The following is a 14488-nucleotide window of genomic DNA, read 5'->3' on the forward strand; positions in this document are numbered from 1 at the left end:
TGGCCGCCCTGGCCGAGCAGCCTGGGCGAGGCTGGTGGTGGGTGCAGATGTTAACATATATTCCCCATCATGAGCGGCATCATGGATGCGGGTAAAGTTGTGCAGCACAACACAGGCTTTGATCACACATGTCACATTTGACGGCGACATTTGCATTGCTGTCATCAGGACCCTCCACTTGCTGGTCATGATGCCAAAGGCGCATTCCACCACTTTCCGTGCTCTGCCTAGCCGGTTATTGAAAATGCGCCTACGGTTATCCATGCCCCTCCGCGCATATGGACGCATGACTTGTCTGCTGAGGGCAAAACCCTCATCTGCAACCATAACATAAGGAACGGGTGGACCGCTGGTGCCAGGGAGGATGCTAGGCTCGGGAACATCAAGTTGGTTAGACATTAGACGCTTGCCCATTCTGGACGAGCGAAAAATGCGGGCATCCGCGGAGCTTCCATAGGACCTGATGTCCACGATGGTAAAGCACAAATTACAGTCCGACAAGGCCAGCAAGACTATGGAAAAAAACTGCTTGTAGTTGAAGTATCGAGACCCAAAGTGGGGGGGTTTTTGGACACGGATGTGCTTCCCATCCAGTGCACCAATACAGTGGGGAAATTGAGTGTTGGTTTCAAACTGCTGGGCTATTCGAAGCTAGTGTTGGGCCGTAGGCTTAGGGATCACGCTGCCCTTCAATCTCAGCCACAGGACCACACAGGTTGCTGGGACAATGCCGGAAATAGTGGACACTCCAAGAAGGAATTCGAAATGAAGGGAATGGTAGCTATTGCCAGTCGCCAAAAATCTACAGGAAATCAGGAAAACAAACCACAAAGCCAACATGTTAGGTAGGACATGAAGCACCTAAAACAGTGTGTAACCTGGATAATGAAACAGCACATACCGTAAGGTGACAAGGAGACGCTCCTCTGGGGAAATACAGAAGTGCATGTTGGTGTCCAGCTCCAGCAGCATATCAAAGGCAGGCACAGACAAGCGGCAAAAGGAGCGAAATTTTTCGGGGTGACGACGGAGGTCAGCAAAGAGGGTATGAAAATGCCCTTTAGAGGTGCGTTGGGCCACTATTGGGTGAACCCACACCCTACCTGATCTCCGCCGGTGTGGCCATAGAATGCTACCGCGTTGGCCAAACCATCCATGCTAATAGGACACGGGCCAGAGAGCTAGGTGGCATCAATGCAGTGTGGCATACAAAGTAACCGCAAATACTGGTTTGAACACTGGGTTGCACCAAAAGCACACAAATGAAGAAACACAGGTGCACACATCAAGCAGGGGTGTTGCTTTCTTGGCCTTTTTGTATGCTGGCGTAAACAGAACAGCTGCGTGCGTTTTTTACACGCGCAGGAAAAACGCATGTCTTACGCGCGTAATACACGCACACATGGTTAAAATACGCATGGCACACGCTGCTGACACGCGCGCAAAACGCTGCGTTTTTTGCGCACGCAAAAACGCAACGTTCGTCTGAATCTGCCCTATATGATATAAAAAAAGAGAGTGTATTTGCAAAATCCCTATTACTGAAAAAAAAAGTAAACCAATATATATTAGCCCATAATGGACAAGATTGTGGTATGCGATGTGAGCATTTACTGATGCATATGTCGAATGTGCACTGCAAATGCAGTGTGAATGGACCTTTAGACAACCTTTTTACACAACCCCTCAGTTGGGTAAAGCAGAAATCCAGTGTAAGGAGCGACTCTACCTTTGCAAGACTTTTCATATTTGTGTCTTACACTGACGTCCGATTTGCTGTCCGATTCCCCCATTGATAACAGCAGATTGTGGTAGGAGCTCAACAGAAGGCCCCCTGTGGTTAGCATATTGCTAAGGTTGTCCTTAACCCCTTCCTGCTCCGCTCATTACTATTACAACAAGCTGAGCAAATTGTTCGTGCTCAGCTCAGTAACAGTATGGTGCAGGTGAAATCCAGCGCCATTCCCAACCCCCGACACATTTATGAGTTGTGATACCTGCTGTATCGTACAGCAGTTATCACAGCTCATACCTCGGGGATCGATAGCAGTGGTTTACGCCGATTGACCCCTTAAATGCGGCGCTCAATAGCAATCACCAAAACTTAAGGGGTTACAACGCCATCGGCGACCTTGCGACGCAATTGCGGGGTGCCGATGGTTGCTATGGTAACCGGAGAACTAATAATAACCACTGGGTCTGCCATCTGCAGAAGGCGATTACATAAGTATTGTAAGATATTATAACAGCGATCGGACAGTTGGACCTTTGGGGTCCAGTGGTGGTGGTGGTGGTTACTTGTTGTTGCTGTATCTTGGACAGTTTATGGGTCAGTTTAGTGGTACTTTTTAGTCCATGTGTCCTTAGGACATGTTTATTATGTCATCACGAACTTGACGTTTGTGTCCCATATTTTTTGTGAAGGTTTTTTCTTTAGTAGTGTATCTAGCCTTATAGGGGATGTTGTTCCCAGTAAAATATATTTTTGTGCCACTTGGGAAATCTCTCTACTTTGTGACTTTTGCCTGATCAAACCGAGTTGTGATACATTGTTTGCACCATATAAATAACTATATATTTGAAATTGTGTATTTTCTGACCACCACTGCAATCCTTTGTTTTAGATTATTTTAACTGTTTTTATGAGATTATATTATATTATCTGAATATATTGCACTAATAAAGATATTTTGTTATTGACCATGTGTCGTTTTGCTATATGGTTATGCGGTATACATTTGTAGGTATTTGACAGGTATAATACCCTGCAACACATAAGTATTGTAGGATATTATAACAGCGATCGGACTGTTGGACCTTCAAGTCCCTAGTGAGACGGAAAAAAAAAGTAAAAATTTTTTTTATAAAAAAGTAAGAATTTAAAGTAATAAATTTAAAACTCACACTTTTTCCATTATCAAGAACTTAATTATTAGAAAAAATAAATAAACTATACGAATTGGCATCGCCGCATCCGTAATGGTCTGAACTATAAAAATATTATGTAATTTATCCAATGCAGTGAACGCCATAAAAATAAATAATAAAAAACGATACCAGAATTGCTATGTTTTTGGTCATCAAAATTTTTTTTTATAAAAAGTGATCAAAAAGTTGCATGTATCCAAAAATGGTACAAATAAAAAGAAATATAGCTCGAATTGCAAAAAACAAGCCCTCATACAGCTCTATCGACCAAAAAATTAATAAAAAATGTATGGTTCTCAGAATGTGGCAACAGAAAAAGTACATTCTTTTTACAAAATAAATGTTATTGTGCAAATAGTTGTAAAACATAAAAAAGCAATATAAATTTGGTATCGCCAGACTCGTACTGACCCGCAGAATAAAGTAAATATGTCAATTATAGTGCACGGTGAACGCTGTAAAAAAAAGAATAAAAAACAATAGCAGAATTGCTGTTTTTTGGTCACCACGCTTCTCAAAAAATAGAATAAAAAGTGATCAAAAAGTTGCATGTATCCAAAAATGGTACCGGTAAAAACTACAGATTGTCCCGCAAAAAATAAGCCCTCACACTGCTCTGTCACAAAAAGAAGTTATGGCTCTCAGAATATGGCGACACAAAATGTGCAGAGTGCAATCCAAAAGGGGGATAAGATCGGGCACCATTTATCAGTGTGACACAGGCCACAGAACTGCGGATTATTATTTATTTACCACATTATTATATCCTCTTATTATATACTGATGTACTCCGCACAGTTTACATATGCCCCCAGATTATAAACTGAAATACCAGCAAAACCCCAAACAGAAAAATTACTGAGCAAAATCTGTGCTTCATAAACCAAATGGCGCTCCCGCCATTCTGAACCCTTCAGTGTGCCCAAACAGCAGATCCACATCCACATATATGGCATTGCCATACCCGGGAGAAACGGCTTAACAGTTTATGATGTATTTGTCTTCAGGGGCACAAGCTGGGTATAACATATTGTGCACTAAAATGGCATATCAGCGGAAAATCCACTGCACATTTTTCTAGTAAAAATAGTAGTATTGGGTCATACTCACTGCACCCCTTAATAAATGCCTTGAGGGGTATATTTTAAAAAATGGGGTCACTTCTTGGAAGTTTGTTTTACTATTTGACCTCAGAGCCCTGCAATTGGGGGCAAACTATGGAAAAATCACTAACATAGACCTCAAATGTGCATGGTGCTCTTTCACTCCTATCATCTAACACCAATCCAGCAAAATGGGATATTGGGATATATGGGATATTGCTGTACTCAGGAGAAATTTAGTAAAAAATTGTGTGGTGTTTTTTTCTCCAATTACCCCTTGTAAAAATAAAACATTTAGAGCTAAAACAGCAATGTTTCGGGAAAAATTTAATTTGTAATTTTCACTGCCTAATTCTAATAAAATCTATGAAACAGCATTGGGGTCAAAATATTCACTACCACCCTACAGCTGCATGCCAAACGGGGCACCTGCCATTCTGAGACCTGCCGTATGTCCAAATAGCAGTTTATGACAACATATGGGGTATTATGCTACTTGAGAGAACTTGATTTACAAATGTTGGTGTTCTTTTTCTCTTTCATTCTTTGTGAAAATGAAAAATTTTTAGATTTTAATTTCTATGACCTAATTTCAATAAATTCAGCAAAACACCTGTGGGGATAAAATGCTCAGTATACCGTTAGATGAATTACTTGGGAGTGTAGATCCGAAATGGTGTCTTTTTGGGGATGTTTCCTATGTTTTGGCACCACAAGACCTCTTCAAACATGACATAGTGCCTAAAATATATTCTAATAAAAAGGAGGCCCCAAAATCTAGTAGGTGCTCCTTTGCTTCTGAGGCCTGTGCTTCAGTCCACTAGGGCCACATGTGGGACATTTTTAAAAGCTGCAGAATCTGAACAATAAATATTGAGTTAAGTTTCTCTGGTAAAACCTTCTGAGTTACAGAAAAAAAAATGGATTGTAATGGAATTTCTTTAAAAAAAATATATATATTTGTAAATTTCACCTCCAAAATGTTAACTAGTAACTATTTTGTTTTGTATTACTATCTGTCTTAGAAGCAGATACACTCAAATTTAGAAAAATCTAAATTTTTCAAACATTTCTCTAAATGTAGGTGTTTTTCACAAATAAACACTAAAGGTATTGACCAAATTTTACCACTAACATAAAGTACAATGTGTCACGAGAAAAAATTCTCAGAATCGCTTGGATAAAGAATAGCATTCCAAAGTTATTACCAGATAAAGAGACACAGGTCAGATTTGAAAAATGGTGTCTGAGCCTTAAGGCACAAACTAGGCGGCGTCTTTAAGGGGTTAAAGTGGTTTTACATCTCATAAAGCGGGGGAATACAATTAGGATATGCCATCACTTTCTGATCGTGGAGTTCTGACTGCCATGACTACTTGATGTTTAGTAAAGCCAATCCCTGTATTTACAGTTTACCAAATGGGCCATCAATGGTCTAAGAAATGACCCAGATGAAGAGACTATGAAGAAATTCTTCAGTTCTCTTGACTATAAATGCAGCAGAGATTGTGGTATCCATAAAAATATAATGCAGCCATTTTTAATGAATACATATGGTTGTTGGCCTTCTACCCTCTCTGGTAGGCCTATGATATATATAATTTACGCTGCATTCGTTCACATCAGGTATGACCGTCTTGTCTCAGGATGTCTCGATCGATTCTTACCCCCTCTATTACCTTTCCAGGACATGGTTCATGAGGTAATGGCTGCCCACAGCTGTTCTGATACCTATTACAAGCTGGTAGGGGAATTGTGAAGCAGTATGTATTCAGGATTGTAAGGAGTAAGAGGGCTGAGCACAGGAGATGCAGCATGTAGCGTGTTCTTACTGGTGCACAGTCACATCCTCTAATGGGGGTTTTTATTAAAATTCAAAATTAAAATGATGTATTTTCAGATAATATAAATTATTTCCCCCATGTCACACAGACAGAAATGATAATTTATCACCTATAAAGAATTCATCAGAGTACGTTCCCATTATAAACTACAATTTCATTTATTTTCAATAAAAAAATTCTCTATACAGTAAAGCAATTGATGAAAATACCCGGAAAAAATTAGCGCTCACAGATCACACTAAACTTTTCTAGAGGTACAAATCATACAATATCATCAAATTCATATTCCCAATACAAGTTATAATAACCTGAATAAGATTATCACTATCTCCCTGCTGTGTGCACTGATGTTCTCTAAAAAGAGTCCCATATTAGTTTGCAGGTTAAGAGAAGTATAAATCAATAGGTAACATACCCCAGGTGGATCTGCAGCGCTACCCCAACGTACGTTTCGCTTCAGCTTCGTCAGGAGAGTGAAATGATAATTTATCAGATGTTCAGCAGCTGCAGATCCTTACAGATTGTAATAACTATACACACACTAAACCGACTGTGAGAGATGAACATTACAAGTTCTATGCACCACCAGTGACCCATATGCCCGACTTTTATCATATATTATGGGATTTAATTCTATTCCTGAGCTGTAATCTTGGCAGTGCTGGGTAAGAGTCTGACCACAGACAAACATTATGAATATAGAAATTGCATTAAAAATGTACATAAAAATCAAACCATAAAATGAATGGTGAAGCCATACTGATATATGTAAATGATAAGTGTGGTCATAAAAGCAGCTCACACCGGGTATATCTATTGTGATGTCACTACTATAAAAAATTATAGTAAATCCATATTGAAATATGCAAATTATTGGTGTGGTCATAAAAGCAGCTCACCTCGGGTATAGCTATTGTGATGTCACAGAGCGTAGGTATATACTATGGTGCTGGCCACAGATCTGTCACTCATCAGTTGGATGTGACCGGTAAGTACTCTATCAATGCTACATCTGTACTTCTCGCTAATCAATTTGTTTTATTAGGAACATTGAATTATTCAATTTCTAGAAGATATTGTGTGATAGTGGTAGTAATATGGTATTAGTATTAGTGTGCAATTAAATTGCTCAAGTATCTTAGATGTGCAGGGTAAATGCACAAAATTTGAGCTCCCTTATTATCATTATGTCTACCACTTGTAAAGGAGAAATTTCAATATGGTCATATTAGAGGACTGTATATTAGGGGACTATATTTCCTTATATTAGTGTAGGTTCCCCAGAAATAATTATAAACAATTTAATTAAATTCTGAAATTTGATCAATTGATATAAAAATTATTTGGTGGGGAATTGATACTGGTCTGGGGATATTTGTCATGGTTTGGGCTAACATCCATGGCTTTGTAATGGGAAGTACAACAAGCTTATGATGGTGTAAAGGGTCAGCTGTCCACATCCTTTTGGCCACATCGTGTACCTTGGGTTTATGTATTGTGATGTCACTACTATTAAAAATAATGATAAATCCATATTGAAATATGCAAATTACGGGTGTGGTCATAAAAGCAACTCACCCCGGGTACAGCTATTGTGATGTCACAGAGCATGGGTATATACTATGGTGCTGGCCACAGATCTATCACTCATCAGTTGGATGTGACCGGTAAGTACTCTATCAGCGCTACGTCTCTAGATGAGTCTCATCTATCAGTTTCTTTATGAATATTTTATTCTTAGGTACAATTCTGCTGTGTATGCCATTTAAAGTTTAGTTTATATTTGGAATAGTTATACTAATTTACTAAGAAGTTGCTAAATGGCAATATGGCGGCCTGTGACTTCTGCTCCATAGACAGAATGCAGCTTGCAGACTGAAATTGGCATCTGTATTCTGCTGGTAAATTGATAAAGCAACCACAAAGAAAGGGAATGTGAATGACCCGCAGCCCTGAGAACTTATTATTGGAACCCTTCAGTTTATAATAGGAGTAATTCTCATAATAAATATTTACTAGGGAATTACTAATTATGCATTTTAGGTTCTCTACTTATGTAAAATACACTATTATTATTAATAATTACTAGTATAAAAATATTAGGGAAGTGATTTAATACTAATACTGTATCCTCAATAGCAATTGTCATTTTTCATTAACAAATTACAGAGGTTCTAAATTATGGTTAGTATCTCATATAATAATTACATAAACCCCGGAAATGTCATACTGTGTCAATTCAACAACCAATACATTGTTCCAACATCCAGACCCCAAGCAATGTCATTCACAGCTGGTCCAAGCCCCAAGACCCCAAGCAATGTGATCTTCAAACACTTCTGATTGACCAGATCCTGTACTTGGAATGCCGCTTTTATAACTAATTTCTCCAGCTGGTTCCCTCAGAGTTTTTTCGCTAACTATTTCTTTCTCTGGTCATTCTAGATCTTGCTGTTGGATTGACACTGTGTTACTTACTGTGTTGCTTTTACGGTCAGCGATTTGTCCTATTTTCAGAGAACTAGAGGCGATTAGTTAAATTCAATCTTTACTGCCTCCTGGTTTTCTACCACGGACATTGGTGCAGTTTTGCACCCGGGGCATTAAACAACCATGCCCTTTTGGAGAAAAACAAAAAAATATCATGTCTCTCAGATTCCTGATAAAGGAAATCTGATGAAAGAGATACCAACTATGGAGGAGCCTAACATCTCGCTCCAGACGTTTTCTATCATCAAAGACATACCAGCTGAAAAATGCAGCGATCCAAGTCACAGCAAACCTTGTGACATTGGCTCAAAGAACACCAAGAAGAGCGCAATCAGGAGCTTGGGCAGCAGCGCTGTGATTGGCGCTAAAGAACTGGATCGCTGTTTCCCAAATAGACGGCTGAGATTATACGTTGCCACCTGGAATATGGAGGGGAAGGTGAGAAGTAATGTACAATATCTATTGTGACCCATCAGGGTGTCTGATCTACAGTTGGATAAATTGGGTCAGTAACCATGTGTCTTTAGTTTGCAGTTGGATATCACATAGACATATTATATCCTACCCTAGGCCCACATTTTCTAAACATTTGGGCCAATCACTGTTGCTGCACACACTGCAAACTGTCAAACTAATAACCTATGTCTTTGGAATGGCAATACCTCCGATCCTAAGACTGCAGCCCTGGCCATAGTCTATAAAGACTAAAATCCAATTCGATCAGATAGAATTTTTTGTAGGCGATATAGAAGATGTCAGTTTGGTTGGTGCTCTGTGTATACATTATTAATATCTTCATATTTTGAGCAGGAGTTCCCACAAAATCTAGAGGATCTGCTGTTGCCATCAGATGACACCAAGGACATTTATGTAATTGGCGTTCAGGAAGGATGTCCAAACAGGTAAGTCTTCTCAGGTTGTCTTACAACAGTCTATGTCTGCAGATGGACTACAGGTCGGCTGATTGAAATTCTCTCTCGACCTTCTACTTAGTATAGGATCGCTCCTTAATTTTCCTATTTAACCCCAGAGGTTATAATATTGATTGTTTAATAGATGAGTTGAGTATTTTAATCTGGTGTCATTTATTAATATGTTAACTTGAAATTGTGTCTTCTTGTAGACGGGAATGGGAGATAAAATTACAAGAGACCCTTGGTCCGCACTACGTGCTATACCACTCATCCGGGCTCGGAGTCTTGTATCTCACCATCTTTATTCGACGGGAGCTGATCTGGTTCTGCTCAGGTAAGATTGACTTTCTTACATCTACATAATAAGTCCTAATTGAAGTCATTAGTTGGAACTTCTTATTTAGTCATTAGAACTAGATGTCTGAAAACCCAACTCTCAGATTCTTCACTGTGGAGTATTGGAGATCTGAGAGTTTACTCCACAGTTACAAAGTGTGAAATGATGTTGTAGTAATATTTCCAGCGTTTAATAGGAAAATATCTGTATCATTGTTGCATGTTGTACTATTACCACTGACCCTTCTCCTTGTGTTTCTTATACAGAGGTAGAGCACACCCATATAACAACCAGGCTATTCCACCATGTAAAAACCAAAGGAGCTTTGAGTGTTGCCTTCACTGTCTTTGGGACATCATTCCTGTTTATTAATTCCCATATGAGATGTAAGTATGTCTGTTATTAATATGTGACTATGTACAGTTTTACTGTGTATAAAAGTGCTGCTGGTTCATAAAAAAACTATAATATATGAGATGATATGAAGAGATCTGTACTATTAATGTTTTGGTGCAAAATGAAAAGTTCTTCCTTATTTGGTCAAACTTCTTCTAATCCATCAAACTTATTCTATATAGTGAGAGACAAGTAATAGTGGAAGGATTAACGGCCTAATGTCCTTTACAGACTATTAGGCTGGGTTCACACGACCTATTTTCAGACGTATTGGAGGCGTTTTACGCCTCGAAATACGTCTGGAAAAAAAAGCCTTGAATACGTCGGCAAACATCTGCCCATTCATTTCAATGGGTTTGCCGATGTACTGTGCCGACGACCTGTAATTTTACGCGTCGCTGTCAAAAGACGCAAATAACAGCCTCGTCAAAGAAGTGCTGGACACTTCTTGGGACGTAATTGGAGCCGTTTTTCATTGAATCCAATGAAGAACAGCTCCAAATTACGTCCGTAATTGACGCCTCGCAAAATGCGAGTACGAGCAATTACGTCTGAAATGCAGGAGCTGTTTTCTCCTGAAAACAGCTCCGTAATTTCAGCCGTAACTGACGTTATTGTGTGCACATACCCTAATAGAAATACTGTATCCTCTGTCAAGAAAATGATTGTGTCTTAGATTTACAGTAACAGAAATATCAGTGTCAGAAGTAACAAGGAGGTTAAGTCCAGCGCATGAGTAGAAGTAAAATAGAAATGTTTTTCCAAGTTTAATTAAATTTCCACTACAGCGAAGTCTAAGGACGTCGCTATCGTCCGAAACGCGTAGGCTTACAGGATCATCTTTTCCTCTTATCCACACACCAGGACCATACCCTAATGGACTTTTTAATGGAAATTTAATTAAACTTGGAAAAACATTTCTATTTTACTTCTACTCATGCGCTGGACTTAACCTCCTTATTACTTCTGCTCCTGCATCGTGTGCCGACACGAAAAGGTCCGGGCGCTGACAGCGACACTCATTTCTTATGTCAGGTGAGCTGGAGGACTTCTCCCTTTGTTTTCTACTACTACAGAAATATCAGTGTGTCTGGTGTACAGAGTGCGGACCCACATCATGGAACTCCACCAGTCTCATCTTCTAAAATGTCAATAGAAATCCTATTAAAATAAATACTATTTGCAGAAAATTCATTGTTGAGGGAACATTCAGACTACACAGCCCAAGAAGTAGATGTGATACCTAGATAATATATGATAAAGAAACCTATTGTCAGAGAAAACTTAAATATGGTGGTTGTCCTAAACTCCAGGAGGTCATATTTACTGATATGTATATTTTTGGTTTGCAGTTGGGGCAGTCTACAAGAGGATCCAGGACTATAAAACTATCACCGAGGGTCTCCGTCTGCCTCAAATTATTCCGGAAAGAATAAACTCCAATGCCTGTGAGTATTACTTATGTGGTTGAACCTATCGATTCCTTTATCTATTTATCTCCATTGAGTCTAATGCAGTCACGTGGTCTAATTGTGTCCTGTGTTTATCTCATTCTACAGTGGACGTCACCAGCCGCTTTGATCGAGTTTTTTGGTTTGGGGACCTCAATTTTCAACTAAAAGAGGACAGAAAAAACGTGGAATCTCTTCTGAAAAATATTAAAGGAAGAGATATGTCCAGTCTCCTCAAACACGACCATCTGAATGAAGCCAAGAACAACGGTACAGTTACTAGTAGACAGATCTCTATCACTCCTCAGCCATTACCACATACACCTCAACAGATCAATACAAATCACTGTCATGATGGTGGATATGTTCACCACATTCTTATATAGTCCTACATCTCTTGCACATGTTTTTAATACTGACATGTTTTTTTTTCTTTTAACTTAAGGGTCCATATTTGTAGGGTTTAAGGAGCACACCATTGAATTCCTTCCTACATACAAGTTCGACATTGGCACAGACACCTACGATACATCAGAAAAGCAGAGAATTCCATCATATACGGTAAGATATCTTATTTCCAGGTCTACAGAGCTAAAGAAACAATAGATGTCATGGATAGATTTTCAAACCTTAAATGCACAAAGTCTCAAAATTTATATTATATAATAAAATAGGCCGAAATGTTCAGTCTATGATGCTATGAGGTTTATAAATAAATGATAATATGATTGCACTGATGATATTTGTTATTTTCATGACCTCTACAGGACAGGGTGTTGTTTAAGAGCCAATACGAGGGAGATGTGCGAGTCCTGAGATACGACTCATGCCCTGTTTTGAAGACCTCAGACCACCGACCCGTTTTTGGCATCTTTGAAGTAAAGCTCAGACCTGGTTCAGATGAGTAAGTCATGTCCATGTTGTTGGTAAGATCCTTTCAGTAGCCGCCATTACTACATGGGCCTTATAGCAGAGCTCACACTTTGGGGCAGGTGGCTGTATACCTGGGTGACAGTACTGGAGTAATATAGGATGTGAAACTAAACAATTATTGTGTGGTTACCCGCTAACATTATCATATGTCTTACAGTATATTTCTCATTCCAGCATCCCATTGGCTGGTGGAAGCTTTGACCGCAAGATCTATTTGAAGGGCATTAGGAGGTCAGGACAAAAAAAGTAGCTGCGTCTGTTCATGTCCTGACAGCACATAAGGTGAGAGCATTGTACTTGTCTAGTATGTTTGCTGTGAGAATGTTCTTCCATCTCTTAAGTCTTCCTCTGAATCTGTCATTTAATTTATCAACCAACATAAAGAAATTGTAAATAAGTCATTCTATCTTCTAGTTACATTTTCTTGTTTTCAGATATTTTTTTAATTTCTAAATGAAGGTTGTGGGTTTTAGAGGAAAACTGTAAGCATGTATATAGTATAATAGATTGGTGGGAATTTATTAAGACTGACGTTTCTTACACCGGTCTTAATATAAAAAAAACTTGGAGTAAAATGTGCCTAATTTATGAAAACGCCCCCACACCTTAATAACTAATAATCCATGTTATTATGATAAATGTGTCGGCCGCTGATGGCTCTGCTCCTCCAGCTGCTCTCTGTCCACTTTTTAGAAAAGTGCCATAAGCGCAGAAACTACACAGATCACAATTTTTACCGCAAATTGTGACTTTTGTTCCGTTTATAACTTTTCTACGTAAAAAAAACTGGCATAGAAAAGTTAAAAAATGTCCCCATTTGAAGTGTCTTAAAGAATCCTGCCACTAGGATGGATGGATAAACTGTATTTTATGGTGCATTAGCTTCTAAGCAAGCATGATAGATACAAGGAACATTCTTATGGATGTAAGACATTACTTGGCATCTTGCAGGACTCCTAAGGAACATTTACCATCTCAGGTGCATAAAACAATGATTCCACCTTTGTGAACATCAGAAAGTTCCTGTAACATCCTGAACAGCGCAGCTTTAGATCAAACCCACCGCTTGGATCAACCATCTTCAAGGTTTGTAGTGTAACGCCCAGGATCTAATAGGAAAATCCGCAATAAAACATCTTCTATATTTTGTGCCTGCTAAGAAACACACATTAGTAGAGCATTAATAGCAAATATTTCTCTTGCAGCATAAACATCAATTCCGTGTTATATCTGGCGAGAACAGCGCTCCCTGTCACCGGAGGAGCCGCCATCGTTGCTGATAGAAAGAATGGTAAGTTCCTCTAGATATGTCCTCTCTATATTTGTTAAGCAGCCTGAATAATGAATATTTAATAGGGTTGTGGGCTTCTCCCCCCAGAGCAAGTCAGCAGATTTCAACAGAACATCAACATCAATGCCAATAACAACCAAGGGCAGAACCCGCCATCTTACAAGTATCCCAATGGCGAGACTTAAAATTGTCTACATCTGTCACGGAAGAGTCATCAGTGTGGTTATCGGGGCATCAATGTCACCCAGAAGACCAGGCCCAGAACAGGAGAACATGTCATCTCTTCCTGTGTCTCTGGAATACAGATTTACCACCCCTTACTGACATTACAGTATATACTGGGACATCTTCCATTGTTTTTGCTGGATCTTGTATAACATCATCTTTACCATCTTATAATTTGATCAACAAAAACCATAAATAAATCTTTAACATCAATCCATAAGTGTGACTGGTATTTATTAGTGTGTTCAGTGCCCGGCTGCAACTTACCACAGAGTATACAATTCACTTAACCGACTCTTCACAGCGCTATTTGTGTGACATCGCGTTTAATCCAGTGGTAGGTGACAGGACATTGTATCATATGTACACAATAGAGAGAGTATGGAACGTGCCGCCATATGTACTGGATTAGATCATATGTTGGAAAAAAAGTGACAGGAGATGTAAAACAGTGATATATTTGATAGTTGTTTAACCCCTTAACGCTCAGCGACGTAATATTCCGTTGTGCTGACCATCCCATCCTGTTCGCGCTCAGCGATGGAATATTAAGTCGCGGGAGTAACGGCCATTTCG

The 14488-nt window shown here is 39.2% G+C and overlaps 1 protein-coding gene across 2 annotated transcripts; it reads left to right on the top strand.

The window, feature by feature from the left end:
- Positions 1-8163: 8163 nt before the first annotated feature.
- Positions 8164-14108, top strand: LOC142728748 (phosphatidylinositol polyphosphate 5-phosphatase type IV-like). Of its 2 annotated transcripts, none has more exons than XM_075849129.1 (12): positions 8164-8803; positions 9176-9267; positions 9489-9613; positions 9883-10002; positions 11365-11460; positions 11572-11733; positions 11909-12024; positions 12231-12367; positions 12554-12678; positions 13348-13482; positions 13602-13687; positions 13775-14108. In XM_075849129.1, exons 1-9 carry the CDS (start codon positions 8489-8491, stop codon positions 12612-12614), a joined length of 1224 nt encoding a protein of 407 aa, XP_075705244.1. In that variant the 5' UTR covers positions 8164-8488; the 3' UTR covers positions 12615-12678; positions 13348-13482; positions 13602-13687; positions 13775-14108. The 2 variants fall into 2 exon arrangements, with proteins under 2 accessions (XP_075705244.1, XP_075705243.1); XM_075849128.1 differs by having other exon boundaries at positions 12571-12678.
- The last annotated feature ends 380 nt before the right edge of the window (positions 14109-14488 follow it).

Source organism: Rhinoderma darwinii, unplaced genomic scaffold (assembly GCF_050947455.1).
Source record: "Rhinoderma darwinii isolate aRhiDar2 unplaced genomic scaffold, aRhiDar2.hap1 Scaffold_69, whole genome shotgun sequence".
Taxonomy (NCBI): domain Eukaryota; kingdom Metazoa; phylum Chordata; class Amphibia; order Anura; family Rhinodermatidae; genus Rhinoderma; species Rhinoderma darwinii.